Source organism: Phocoena sinus, chromosome 7 (genome assembly GCF_008692025.1).
Source record: "Phocoena sinus isolate mPhoSin1 chromosome 7, mPhoSin1.pri, whole genome shotgun sequence".
In the NCBI taxonomy this organism is placed as follows: domain Eukaryota; kingdom Metazoa; phylum Chordata; class Mammalia; order Artiodactyla; family Phocoenidae; genus Phocoena; species Phocoena sinus.
The window spans coordinates 44,579,236-44,595,020 of record NC_045769.1 but is presented as its reverse complement, the minus strand read 5'-3'; the positions used below and the strand labels follow the sequence as shown (position 1 = coordinate 44,595,020).

At 37.0% G+C, this 15,785-nt stretch overlaps 1 protein-coding gene across 3 annotated transcripts in view; it reads right to left on the bottom strand.

The window, feature by feature from the left end:
- HIBCH (3-hydroxyisobutyryl-CoA hydrolase) overlaps window positions 1-15,785 on the bottom strand; it is an 87,960-nt gene that overhangs the window by 29,759 nt on the left and 42,416 nt on the right. For all 3 annotated transcript variants that reach the window (XM_032637350.1, XM_032637353.1, XM_032637351.1), the window contains one exon: window positions 8,097-8,175. In XM_032637350.1, coding sequence (XP_032493241.1) covers window positions 8,097-8,175 — 79 coding nt within the window. The remainder of the gene's footprint in view (window positions 1-8,096; window positions 8,176-15,785) is intronic.

Below are 15,785 nucleotides of genomic sequence, written 5' to 3'. Positions count from 1 at the left end.
TACTTAATATTACTTAAATTACTCATCTCTACTACTACTTTTTAAGAGTCTCCAATGCAGGTAAAGACTGAAGCAATATTTTCTTTCCAAATGATAAGCACAGGAAAAAATATATGTAATCTAAGGCTATTATGTGATAAATTATTATTACCATTTAATCAATGTTCAAACCGTCAATTATCTAATATTCAAGATACTTAAAGTGATGTGATAACCATTAGTCCTACTAAATGAACATGTTTATACCTAGTTAAATCACTTGCACTTACTCTTTTCTTAACCATGAGTGTTTTTTAAATTCCCTTACTCTCTCTACTGGCAACAACTAAAAATAGCATATATGCAAATACTTGCCAGTACACTACTTTTTGGTGTTTAAGAGCTCCTTAAACAATTGTGACCCTCTAGGTTTATAATCCACCTATCTATTTGAAAATTGCTTCAATTAATTCAGATAAAAATACAAGCATTCAAATTCTTCCCAGTTCTACATGTCAAAAAGTTCCTAGGGGGCTTCACTGGTGGTGCAGTGGTTGAGAGTCCGCCTGCCAATGCAGGGGATGCGGGTTCATGCCCCGGTCCGGGAAGATCCCACATGCCGCGGAGCGGCTGGGCCCGTGAGCCATGGCCGCTGAGCCTGCGCGTCCGGAGCCTGTGCTCCGCAACGGGAGAGGCCACAACAGTGAGAGGCCCGCATACTGAAAAAATTAATTAATTAATTAATTAATTTAAAAAAAAAAAACTAACACCTTTATCAGTCTTCAAGGCCCCTGACCACTTTTTCAATTACATCTCTTACTACTCACTCACTATACTCCAGCCACTCTGGTCGTCTTTCTGTCCCTCAATATCCATTCCTACTTGCTGCTGAACCTCAGGAGCACTCTGCCCAAGTGAAAACACTTCTGTGTGTTCCAGGGCCCCACATTCTCCCCCTTCGCCCTTTGCCTCAATGGCTGCTTCTTTCCAGTTCCCCTTACTGGCTCCACCTCCCTTGCTGGACCTGTGCCCACTGCTGTGCCCAGGCCTCATCTGAGGCTCTCCGATACCCCACACACGCATTTCCTTAGCTCTTACAGCTTTAGATAATATCTATATGCGGATCAGTCCCTGTTAGGGACGGAATTGTGTCCCAAATGGTGTCCCAAAATTCTTAAGCTGAAGTCCTAACCCCACAATGTGACAATTTGGAGAAAAGGACCTCTAAAGAGGTAATTAAGGTTAAATGAGGTTATAAGAGTGGGGGCCTTATCTAATAGGACTGGTGTCCTTGTAAGAGGAAGAGACACTGAGGGCACACACAAAGGAAAGGCCATGTGAGGACAGAGAGAAGGCAGCTGTCTACAAGCCAAGGACAGGGGCCTTGGGTGAAACCAAACCTGCCAATACCTTGATGTTGGACTTCCAGCTTCCAGGACTGGGAGGAATAAATGTTGTTTAAGCTACCCAGTCTTGTTATTTTGTTATGGCAGCCCTAGCAGACCAATACAGTCCCAAATCTGTCTATCTAGTTATGCCTTTTTCCCTTGAATACAAACTCTCAAATCTGCATTCTAGATTTAGCCACATAGATATAAGCATCCCAGATATAACATGGCAAAAACACAACTCCTGATTCTCATCCCTCCAACCATACTGTTCCTTCCCTAATTGGCCTCATCCATCTAGTAGCACTACCTAAACACCTTGGAGTTATTCCTGATTCATTATATCAGCAAGCAAGTTAACTCCAAAACATTTTCTAAATCTATCCACTCTATTCCAACTCTATAGCTCCATATTACTCCAAGCTTAAAATTATCTCTCTCTAGACCTGTGCTATCCAATAGAATTTTCTATGATGATGAAAATGTTCTATAATCTATGCTGCCACTAACCAGATGTGGCTATTAAACACTTTGCAACTGAGGAACTGAATTTATTTAAATTTAATTTATATTAAGTAGCCATCTGTGGTTAGTGGCTACAGTATCAGACAGCAGAGCTCTAGATTAACGTAATGACCTCCTAACAAGCCTCTCTACTCTTGCACCCCCTACAATCCATTATCCTTAAAGCAGCCAGAATGATGGCATTAAAATGTAAACCAGACCATGCCACTCCCTGCTTTAAACTCTCCCACAGTTTCCCATAATGTTTAGGTTTAAATCCAAACTCTTCACCAGAGGTCCCTGTGTACCTCTTGAAGAGCACAGTATAACACTCCTGCCCTTGATTCAGACAGCTGACTCTATTTGGTTTCTTGAACTGGTAAAGCTTTATTCTTGCTTTAGACTAACTTCTTAACACCACAGTATTCTGTTCTAAGATATTAATATAGCTGCTTCCCTCTTGTCATTCAAATCTCAACCTAAAGGACATCTCCTTGGAAAACATCTTTAACCATCTAATCTAAAGTAGCCATCCAGAAGAATTACACTTTGGATAAGATGGAGTAAGAGGGACTAAATTTACTCTCCTACTTGAAATAACTATAGAAAATATACAATATACCAGTTTTCAACAAACTGGACCATCAGGGAATAAAGGTAAGTGATCTCTGAATATCTGAAAACAAGTGAGGTAAACTCTACAAAAGCTCCAGCTTAAAGCCTTGAGAGAATGTCCAGGCCCAGAACAGCCCTTGATTTGAGGGGAATAAAGCTAAGAATCCAGGGAGACTGAGGCAGACAGAATTCCCAGAAGAGAGTACCAGAGAGGAGAGAGCTGCACAGAGAGAAAACTCTGGAGATCTGCATAGTGTCTCCCTTAAGTCCTCAGCTTGGTACTGATCAGTACATGTGTATGAAGAAACTGCCTGAGGTTATGGAAAGAACCACAGGAAAGGATTATAGAGAACAGTACTGGGAACCTACACAGGGCTGAGAATAGTGCCTGTTCCCACCAATCAGACTGTGAGAACTCAGGATTCGTGGGGGCACTGAGTAGAAGGCAAAGAAGGGTCTCATTTCAGTAGTAGGGAATAATTAGCCCTAGCCTGAGCACTGCTCCAACCTGGCATCTAAAAATAATAATAATAATAAATTTTTTAAAAAAAAACTAAAAGACCTGAAAGGAACAAACTGTTTCCAAGTAACATAACCTCATCCCAGGAGCAAGCTCAAGAATATTTATAAGAATATAGATCTTCCTCAATTTACATTGGGGTTACATCCTGATAAATCCATCACAAATCATAAGTTGAAAATACCATAGGACAAAAATGCATTTAATACACCTAACTTCCAAACATCATAGCTCAGCCTAGCCTATCGTAAATGTGCTCAGAACACTTACATTAGCCTAAAGTTGGGCAAGATCATCTAACACAAGGCCTATTTTATAATAAAGTGTTGAATATCTCATAAAATTTATTGACTTATGCTAAAAGTGAAAAACAAAAAGGTTCTAAGTATCAGTTATTTATCCTTGTGATTGTGTGGCTGCATAGGAGCTATGGCTCGCTGCCACTGCCCAGCATCACATGAGAGTATGGTACCGGATATGGCCGGCCAAAGAAAAGGTCAAAGTTCAAAGTACAGTTTCTACTACATGTATATTGCTTTTGCACCATTGTAAAATCAAAAAAGTGTAAGTTGGGAACCATCTATACAAAAATATCCAGCACTCAACAAAGTAAAGCTTACAATGTCTAGAATCCAGTCAAAACTTACCAGGAATCTAAAAAAGCAAGAAATTGCCACCCATGATGACATGATAAAACAATCAATCAAAACTGATCCAGAACTGTTGCAGAGACATGGAAAGACCAAGAGACTGTCATACGGAGTAAAGTAAGTCAGAAAGAGAAAAACAAATATTGTATATCAACACATATATGTGGAATCTAGAAAAATGGTATAGATGATCTTACTTGCAAAGCAGAAACAGAGACACAGATGTAGAGAACAAATGTATGGACACGAAGGGGGAAAGGTGGGGGAGGTGAATTGGGAGATTGGGATTGACATATATACACTACTATGTATAAAATAGATAACTAATGAGAACCTACTGTATAGCACAGGGAATTCTACTCAGTGCTCTGTGGTGACCTAAATGGGCAGGAAATCCAAGCAAGAAGGGACATATGTATACATAAGGCTGATTCACTTTGCTGTACAGCAGAAATTGACACAGCAGTGTAAAGCAACTATATGCCAGTAAAAAAAAAAAAGAAAGTGACAGTAAGGTGTGGGGAAGGCAGGGACCAACAGGCTCTCTCAAGCTCCTTCCTGGCCTTTGATCCTGGCGTTAGCAATCGTGCCTGTCACTCGTTTGTGCTCTTTGCCACCACTAATGTGTTTGAATAAAGTTTGAAATGTTGTAACATTATCTATAAAGACAAATAAAACAAAAAAACAAAATGAGAAAAACTGACCCAGAACTGACATAAACATAAGAATTAGCAAACAAGGACATCAACACAGTTATAATAAACATATACCATATGTTCAAAAAGTTAAATAAAAGCAAATAAGAGGGGTTTCCCTGGTGGCACAGTGGTTATGAATCCGCCTGCCAATGCAGGGGACACAGGTTCGAGCCCTGGCCTGGGAAGATTCACATGCCGTGGAGCAACAAAGCCCGTGAGACACAACTACTGAGCCTGCACTCCAGAGCCCACACGCCACAAATTCTGAGCCCACATGCCACAACTACTGAAGCCCGTGTGCCTAGAGCCCATGCTCCACAACAAGAGAAGCCACTGCAATGAGAAGCCCACACACCGCAATGAAGAGTAGCCTCCACTCTCCGCAACTAGAAAAAGCCGACGCGCAGCAACAGAGACCCAAACACAGCCAAAAATAAATCAATAAAATAAATAAATTTTAAAAAAGAAATAACAAATAATATATATTTTTAAAAAGACCCAAACGATACTACTATAGATGAAAACTAAGATGAATGTATAAGCTAAAAAATACATGAATGGGATTAAGGGCAGTTTTGACTTTGCAAAAGAAAGGATTAGTGAACTTGAAAACATATGAATAGCAAATATCTAAAATAAAAAAAAGAAATAAAAAAATCAACAATACATGAGTGAGCTTAACAAAAGTTTAAATGGAGTTCCTGAAAAGGAAATGGAGGGACAGAAAAATATTTGAAGAAATAATGTCAAAATTTCCAAATCTGACAAAAACTACAAAACTAACTAGCCCAATAAACACAATCATAAGAAACAGGAAGAAAGCTACAAAAAGGTACGTCATAATCAAGGGATCAAGGCACACCAAAACAAGTGATCAGCAGAAAATCTTAAGAGCAGCCAGAGAAAAGAAAAAAGAAAAAAAAAAGACACTTATTTACAGAGGAACGAAGATAAGGATAAAAGCAGACTTCTCATGGAAAACAACATAAATGAGAAGATGGTGTAGCAAAATCTTTAAAGTACTGACATTTAAACATCAGAATAGAATTCTATACCTGGGTCTCATATCAATGACCTCAGGTTTCACCTTAGGAGACTAGAGAAAGGAGATAAAACTTCAAGTAAGTAGAAGGAAGTAATAAATATCAGAGCAGAAATCAATAAAACAGAAAACCAAAAAACTTATTTTGAGATCAATAAAATTAATAAACCTCTAATTACAGTGATCAGAAAAAGAAAGAGAAGACAAATTACTAATATCAAGAATGAGAGGGCTTCCCTGGTGGCGCAGTGGTTGAGAGTCCGCCTGCTGATGCAGGGGACATGGGTTCGTGCCCCGGTCCGGGAATATCCCACATACTGTGGCGCGGCTGGGCCGATAAGCCATGGCTGCTGAGCCTGCGCGTCAGGAGCCTGTGCTCCGCAACGGGAGAGGCCACAACAGTGAGAGGCCCGCATACCGAAAAAAAAAAAAAAAAAAAAAAAAGAATGAGAGAGGGACTCCCCTGGCTGTCCAGTGGTTAAAACTCCACGCTCCCAATGCAGGGGGCACGGGTTTGATCCCTGGTCAGGAAACTAAGATCCCAAATGCTGCATGGCATGACCAAAAAAAAAAAAGATGAGAGAGCCAGGTATTACTATAGATTCTACAGATACTAAAAAGATAATAAGGAAATGAACTTTATGCTAATAAATGGACAAACTCCTTAAAAGACCCAAATTACTAAAGTTTGTGCAGAAAACCCCAGATAACTTGAATAGCCTACATCTATTAAAGATTTTGAATTTGTAGTTAAAAACCTCTCCACAAAGAAAACTCTAGACCTAGATGGCTTCGCTGGTGAATTCTACCAAACACATGAAAAAAAAGAAAAAAAAAGAATCAATTCTACCCGAACCTTTCCAGATATGAACCCAGCATTACCCTGATACCAAAATGATGTTACCAGAAAACTACAGACCAATATCCCTCATGAACATAGATGCAAAAATTCCAAATAAAATTTTTGTGTATCAAACCCAACAACATATAAAAAGTAGGACACATCATACTGAGTGAGATTTATTCCAGCAAAGCAGGGTTACTTTAATGTTAAAAAAACCAATCAAAGTAATCCACCCTTAACAAACTAAAAAAGAAAAAACAATGATCATCTCAACACATGCTGAAAAAAATTACAAAATCCAAAGTCCATTCCTTATAAAACCCCTCAGAAATCTAGGAACAGAAGTAAAGTTCCTCATCCTGATAAGGGGCACCTATGAAAAACTTATACCTAATATCGTACTTAATTGGTGAAGGACTGAACGTTTTCCCCCTAAGATCCCAAACAAGGCAAGAAGGCCCACTCTCAACGTATCTGTTCAACATTGTATTGGAGGTTCTACCCAGTGGAATAAGGCAAGAAAAAATAAAAATAAAAAGTATCCATATGGGAAAGAAAAAAGTAAAATGTACTTTATTTGTAAACAACATAATTATCTATTTAAAAAATCCAATTCAATCTACAAAAATTCTACTAGAATAGGTGAGTTTATCAAGTTTGCAGGATACAAAGTACAAAACTCAATTATATTTCTATATATTGATAACTAACATCAGAACTAGATTTTAAAAATATCATTTATAATATCATTGAATAATATGAAATACTTAAGGAAAAATCTGACAAAAGATGTATAAGAAACTGAAAACTACAAAACATGGCCTAGGGAAATTAAAGGAAACCTAAATAAATGGAAAGATATACCTTGCTCACAGGTCTGAAGACTCAACATTGTTAAGATATCAATTCTCCTGAAATTGATAGATCCTAGACAATCCAAATAAAAATTCTAACAGGTGGGCTTCCCTGGTGGCGCAGTGGTTGAGAGTCCGCCTGCTGATGCAGGGGACACGGGTTCGTGCCCCAGTCTGGGAAGATCCCACATGCCGCGGAGCGGCTGGGCCCGTGAGCCATGGCCGCTGAGCCTGCGCGTCCGGAGCCTGTGCTCCGCAATGGGAGAGGTCACAATAGTGAGAGGCCCGTGTACCGAAAAAAAAAAAAATTCTAAGAGGCCTTTTTGTTGAAACTTACAAAATCACTCTAAAATTCACATAGAAATACAAAGGATCTATAGAGCCAAAACAACTTGAAAGAAAAAAAAAGAACAAAATTAGAGGATTATCATTACTTGATCAAGACTTACTATAAAGCAACAGTAATCAAGACAGTGTGGTGTTGGCACCAAGATCAGCACATACAAAGGTGCAAAGGCAATCAGTGGAGAAATAGTAGCTTTTTCCAAAAAATGATGTGGGAATGATTTTATCTCCCTATGCAAAATAATAAACTTTGATCTATACCTTTGATCCATACCTCTCACCACATACAAAAGTTAACTCAAGATGGAGCATAGATCTGAATGCAAGATATTTCCTCTAATAATCTTTCATCTAAAATTAAAGACATGTACAGCAGAAATTGACACAACATTGTAAATCAACTATACTTCAATAAGAATAAATAAAATAGACTACAGTGCGCTAGTGTCTCCAGTTTAAATATGCTTGCCTTTGTGTTTTCAGATATAAGTATGAGCTAATATACTTTTAGGTATCTTCCTATTATAATTTATTTTTAAAAGTTCTTTCATACAAGATTCCATCAATTCCTTCAATAACTGTAATCTGAAATGTATCAAAAGATGATAATTGTAAAAGTATGAAAATTTTGGTTTTTGTTTTTTTTTTTTTTTTTACCTATTGCTGTTTCTGGCATTGCAAAAAGAGACTTTTCAGTAGCCACTCGGAATTGCCCATGAACTGAGAGACCAACTCCCTAGGGAAAAGGCAAAAAATTGTTTTAAAAATACTGCGGGCGTTAAAAAAAAAAATAAAACCTCACATTCACAAACATTATAAACCAAGTAAATTATAGCATATACAAAGATACATATAATATATATTATATATAATTCTTCATAAAGAATTTCTTTAAAGGAATTTCAGGAGATAGACAGGAGGGAAACCCTAAACCACACAATTTCAGAACTTTCTGGGTGAAAAGTACATGGGTACCCCTGATATCTGGAACAGATTTGTTTTAGCTAAAATGTTTTTGATTAGTATCCTGTGTTATGCTTCATGTCCTCTTCCCCAATTACCTCTTATTTCAAACTAGATGCAGCATTATAGAATACTGACTCTTCCCAGAACCACTGAGTATTCTTAATGGAACCAATCATCAAAAAAGCATAACCAAGCTATTCTAGCAAATTTCAGTAGGCTTAAATAGAATATTAACACATTTTATTTATTCACATAGTTCATCAAATAAAATTAGCAACATCATTTTTCTCAGATACAACACTTAGTAACTATTTAACTCTTAAAATCCATTACTAAACACAAGTTACAAAATAAAAAGATTTGGCTGAAAGTCTGTTTCTGACTTGTTGAATGTCACTGAAAATGACAAACTTAACAGTCATCTCTGAATCAACAGATGTATTTGAATAAAATAAGAGGTATACATGTGATTACAAAGTATCCAAGTTTGTCTGTGCTCACATTGTGACATACATTTCCTATGTTATGTTTTTCACATTATTCAGAACTTCTATTAGATTGTTTAGTGCATGTAGCCTGTACAACACAGAGAACAAAGAAAACAGAAATAGCTGGAGAGAGAAAAACAGGCAAATGCACTACTCAGACTTGCCTTAAGCCCACACTTGCAGTTCAATTTTCAGGAAGACAAGCTATGTTGCATTTTTGTCTTTGGATTCCCATTTGTTCCCTGCACTTGTCTCTTAACTGCTCCCTTCTCTTTTCTGGATCTGTTTGGGTGAGTGCCTGTTCTTTTCAATTAAAAATGTCTCTTCACCACATTTTCAGTTAGAACCAGACCCAGATTCTGTCATGATTCAGCATCACACAATAGCTGTCTTAGGCCTTTGGCCTCTAATAAATTCATCCCAATACTGCTGTGTACTTTTTCCTAACACTGCTCTCCCTGATAGTCATTCCCATACTATCTTCTGGAACCCTCATTCCTTTGCAAAAGAACCACTAACAGCCCAAATTCTCTACAGAGGGCCCTCCCTACCCCCTAAATTCAAGAAAGAAAGAAATTTATAAGCCCTGTGCTCTTTCATGTAGAAGCTATAGATCCCATATTCATTGATTCAGTTATTTTGTTTCAGTCATGGCTGATAAAATAATGAACAAAGTCAAAGACTTCAAAATTTTAGTAAGAAGTTATTAATGAAAAGCTTTCCAAATAAGAGGTCATTGACACCAGTACCATTAGGAGCCAATTTAAAATGCCTTTCAATTAAGATGAAATGAAGACCGGGAAAATTCAAGCCACCTGACTTGGAGATACTAAGGACATAAATACTGATCCACGTTGAAAGGGGTGTAGCACTCTCGTGGCAGATTCATATCTAATTTTTGTATCTTATATAAAAGAATCCATTATAGGTTGCTTATATTAAATCCTCCTTGAAATTTCCAAAATTTACCATTACATACTATTAACCATTAATCTTAGCAGATACTCCTTTGCTAGACTAAAAAGGCTTCAGTCTTCAAGTTTTATTATATTAACAACCTGTTATGCACATTCATTCCCCAAATGTAAAATTTATTCCAATTCCTAACTCTCCTCAAATACTCTCCCTGCATCCTACCCAACCCAGCAGTCAAATTTCATTTATCACATAATTATAAATCTCTGTAGCATTTGACAGTGGCTCACCCTCTACTTCAGGAAACACCTGACTTGGCTTTGAGACACTACACTCTCCTGGTTTTCCTTCTAACTCATTAGTTGTTCTTTCTCTTCTCCCTGACATCAAAATGTTGATCTGCCCCAATGATCAGATATCATCCCACTACTCCACTTCACCTGTACTCTGTTCTTTCTATTCATTCCCCAGGTGATCTCTTCCAAGAGCCCCAAGATTTTAAGCACTGTAACATTAACGACAAATTATTTTCCCACTCCTGATTTCTCTAGAATTTTACATCTAGCTGTTTACCTAACATCTCCACCTAAACATCTAATATGTATCTCGATGTTCATGCATCAGAAGTAAACCTCTTGATTTCTCTTTGAACATGCTGCTCCCTCAGTCTTTTCCATCTCAGCAAATAGCACCATCATTCACCCAGCTGCTCAGGCCAAAAATTTCAGCATCATCCTTTCTTTCTGATCTTACAATCTAATCTATGAACCTGTCTTTTTTTCCTTTTTTTGCAGTACGCGGGCCTCTCACTGTTGTGGCCTCTCCCGTTGCGGAGCACAAACTCCGGACGCGCAGGCTCAGTGGCCATGGCTCACGGACCTAGCCCCTCCGCGGCATGTGGGATCCTCCTGGACCGGGGCACGAACCCGTGTCTCCTGCATCGGCAGGCGGACTCTCAACCACTGCGCCACCAGGGAAGCCCTATGAATCTGTCTTGATAGCACTAACTTCAAAATATATCTTGGATTGGGCCACTTAATCGCCACTGTTGCAACCCTAGGTGAAGTCACTATCATCTCTTGCCTGGGTTAGTCTCTCTTGCCTCTGTGTTTGCCACAATCCATCCTCTGCACAACAGCCAAGTAAACTTATTAAATGTAAATCAGTTCATGTCATTCTCCTGCCCAAAACTCTCCAGTGACTCCCCATCTCATGAAAATATTACTGAAATTCCTCATCCTGGCTGATAAGACCCTACGTGATCTGGTCCCTTTCTATCTCCCTGATCTTATGGTCTACCATTCTCCACTTTCCTCACTTTCACTCTTGTCAGCCACACTGGCTTTTTTTTTTTCCTCTTAATTGACATATAATATACAATCGAAAGTACACAAATAGTACAAACAGCTAGCACACAGGTCCAGTGAATTATCCCAAAATGAACACATCCTTGTAACCAAAACCCAGATAAAAATTATCAGAAATTCTTTTATGCACCCTGTCAGCCACTACTCCCTCCCCATCCTTCAGGTAACTACTATCCTGACTTCTAACAAAATGAGATTAACTTTTTCAGGTTTTGATCTTGATATAAATAGAGCCATAGAGTATTATTTATTTGACTTCAGTCAATGTTATGTTTGCAAGATTTATTCATGGGTGTAGCAATAATTTCTTTCATTGTACAGCATTCCTTTGTATGAATAAACTATTTTCATTCTACTGTGAATAGCTAGTAGGTTTTTCAGTTTGGGGCTACTTCAAATAACGATTCAATGACCATTCTTACACATGTCTTTTGGGGCATAAGTATACACATTTTGGTTGGGTTGTAAAACTGTTGGGTCAGAGCATTAATTCAATCAACTTTAAAAGACGAGATCAAACAATTTTCCAAAGCAGTCGTACCAATTTCTACTCCAGCAGCAATATGACTTTGTACTCCATATCCTCACCAATGCTTGAAATTGTCTTTCACATTTTAGCCATTCTATATAGATGGCCAACAGGCACAAGAAAATATGGTCAACATCACTAATTATTAGAGAAATGCAAATCAAAACTACCATGAGGTATCACCTCACACCAGTCAGAATGGCCATCATGAAAAAGTCTACGAATAATAAATGCTGGAGAGGGTGTGGAGAAAATGGAACCCTTATACACTGTTGGTGGGAATGTAAATTGGTTCAAACACTACAGAGAACAGATGGAGGTTCCTTAAAGAACTAAAAACAGAGTTACCATATGATCCAGCAATTCCACTTCTGGGCATATATCCGGAAAAGACAAAAACTCTAATTCAAAAAGCTACATACACCCCAATGTTCAAAGCAGCATTATTTACAATAGCCAAGACATGTTAGCAACCTAAATGTCCGTCAACAGATGAATAGATAAAGATGTGGTATATATATACAATAGAATACTACCCAGCCATAAAAAAGAATGAAATGCCATTTGCAGAAACATGGATGGAGCTAGAGATTATCATTCTAAGTGAAGTGAGACAGAGAAAGACAAATATCAAACATCACTTACATATGAAACCTAAAAAAATAATACGAATAAATTTATTTACGAAACAGAAACAGACTCACATAGAAAATATTTTAGCCATTCTAGTGAGTATATGTTAGTATTTCATTGTGGTTTCAGTTTTCCTTTTCTTGCTGATTAATCCAATTGAGTGCTTTGTCATGTTTTGGTCATCTGCATATTCTCTTTATGAAATGTCTAATCTATTGCTCATTTTTCCATTGGATTTTCTTATTCATAGGTAGAAATTCTTTCTACATCCTTCATATGATTTCTTGTCAAATATATGTATAGTCAGCTCTCCATATTCACGGCTCCTCATCTGCAGATTCAACTAACCACAGACCAAAAATATTTTCTAAAAAATTCCAACAAAAAGTTCCAAAAAACAAAACTGGAATTTGCTGCATACCAGCACCTGTTTACATAGCATTTACACCGTTTACAACTACTTACATAGCATTTACACTGTGTTAGGTATTGTAAGTAATCTAGGGATGATTTAAAATATATGGGAGGATGTGCGTATGTTACATGCAAATACTATGCTATTTTATACAATGGACTTGAGCATCCTTGGGTTTTAGCATCGGATGGGGGTCCTGGAACCAATCCCCTGCTGAGAACAAGGGACTGTATTCCAAATACCTATTTTCCAGTCTGTGGCTTGCCTTTTCACTCTCTTAATGATGTCTTGGAATGACTAGAGCTTCTTAATTTTAACACAATCGAATTTGTTATTTTTGTTTATGGTACATTTAGTGTAATCCATTTAGTGTAATTTAAGTAATCCTTCCATACCCTCAAAGCGTAGCAGAAACATGTTCCAAACATTCAGGATTTTCTGTCTATTATTGATTACTAGCTTAATTCCATTGGGGCCAGAGAACAGTCTGTAAGATTAAACCTTTGGAATATGCTGAGACTAACTCTATGGCCAATTTTGGTAAATGTTCCATGCACACATGAATTGAACATGAAATCTACAGTTACTGAGTCCATGTTAATTGGATTGTTTATTGGACCATGTTAAATCATGTGCATGCATGTAAAATGTATGTGTATATATGTACATATACTGTTTATGTCTCTGCTTCATCTGTCATTGAAAGAAGTATGTTCAAATCTTCTCCTAGGATTGTGGTTTTGTCTATTTCCCCTTTAAGGGCTTTCTACTTTTTTGCAAGATTAAACATTTTTAAATGTTTGAAAATATCACACCAGTAGAGTTATTTCACAGAGGCAGAGGTTTGTTCCCATTGTTTCTCAGTGTCATACTGTACATTATGAAACTCATTAAGCAATTCTGTTCAGCTTCATATTGCTACAAATTGAGAGTTTTAGACAAGCATTTATAAAATATCTTTCTATGGTTGATTAGAGTCAATAAAATTACTTTCAGAATCTGACTACACTGAACTTAAGAAGGTGAAAAGCTGAATAGCTTTCAACAGACTGAACTAAGCCCTATCTGCTAAGAGAATAAGAACTGAAATTGAGGGTTTGCTGAACTGGGCCCCAAAATGTTACACATTAGAAGTTAGGGTGGCCTGGATTCAAATGCTCAGCTTCAAATACTCCCATTCCTGACGGGACTGAGATGATCTGGGATTGCTAGTGCCCTTAGCCTAGATTCCTAATAGAAACAACAGTAGGAAGATTATGCCATACCAGGGCTCAAATAATACTCAAGTAGAAATAACTCAATTAGAAATAACCAGCACTCAATTAGAAATAATCTGACATAAGACCACATGACTAAAGCCTAAGAGAAAAAATACACTCTCAAGATTCACAGGACATACAAATTTAGATTTGTCATACCTGTTTATTATAACTATGAAATGTCCTATATCAAGTAAAAGCTTTTGCCATAGTACCTTATTTGATATTAAAATAGCTGTATCAGTTATTTTAGTGTTGGTAAACACTTTTTCTATTATCTTACATTTAACCCTTCTGTGCCTTATATTTATGGTGTCTCAAGCATTCTGACATTGTTTTTTACTTGGATTATTATTAAACAATCTTCATTGCAGTACTGTACTGACACTGTGAAGATAAAGTAAAATGAATCTGATCCATATTTATAATCTAGTACAAAGAATATGGATAAGCATAAATAACTGAACATATGAATGTAGTCAAACTCGTATCCTACTTGTTTAAAGTTTGGCATTCTTAAATGCAAAACTTAGGTGATCTAAGACTTTTTTATTTTTAATTAAGAGACTAGAGCTAGATGAGTTTTCACTGTTCAACAAAGGAAAAAGGCTGGTATAGCTTTAAGGCTTTTAAAGAAGATCTCATTATAATTACTTAAAAAGCACAATTAAATCCTTCAAAATGCAAATATGCTTATCAGTAACTAGAAATGAGTATCACTTCTATATTTCCAGATAATATTACTATTCTAGACAAAAAGCACATTTTTAAAAATTGATAATTATACAGATATTTAAAGTTAATTTAATATATAGTCAATTACTCCATGATTTATACTAATGGCAAGATTAATCCCCCAACACAAAAACAAAAACACATGTAGAACAATTTAATTTGGTGCCTGAAAAAGAAATGTTCCAGATAATAATACATCAGTGTTAAATTCCCTGATTCTGGTGTCTTATTCTTAAGCAATACACACTGAAAAATTTAGCAATAAAGAATCATCATGTCTTCAACTTTCAAATGGTTCAGAAAAAAATTATTCATAGACACATGTGGGAGAGAAGAAGAGAAAATAAAACAAATGCGGAAATAATAGGGAATGTGGATGAAGGATACACTGGAGTTCTCTGTACTATATTACTAATTGAAATTGTTTCACAATAGTCTTTTTGAGCCAAATGAAAATAAAAATAAATGTTCCAGAGTAACCAGCGCCAACAACCACAGTAAAGAAAACAAACTCAGAAAGGCATACAATGGGGTGATGTGACAAATGCTCACACAAAGAGTCATGAATTTAAATTCTAATCAGAGAGAATGAGTAAGCTCCTGTCCAGAATGAACACTGCATCTCAGTATCAGTGAGTACATGAGAGTCTTCTCTCACCATCATTCAAGATTATAAATGGTTCTTTGAAATTAGGTACATATTTCTGTCAGAAATTCAAATAGATTTTCATCACACATTATGTCACTATGGTATAAAAGTTAATATCATAATCATAAAATAAGTTTCATAATGTATCTCTGGGACCACATGCCTTAGATTAGCAGCCTACCCAGTAAAAAAAGTTATTTTTATTATGCTTCTCACATTAATATTAACAGACTAATATTGCATATTAATAGTATTAACATACCGATTACATAATATTAATGTTTTTTGTTTTTTCGGTACGCACGCCTCACACTGTCGTGGCCTCTCCCGCTGTGGAGCACAGGCTCTGGACGCGCAGGCTCGGCGGCCATGGCTCACGGGCCCAGCCGC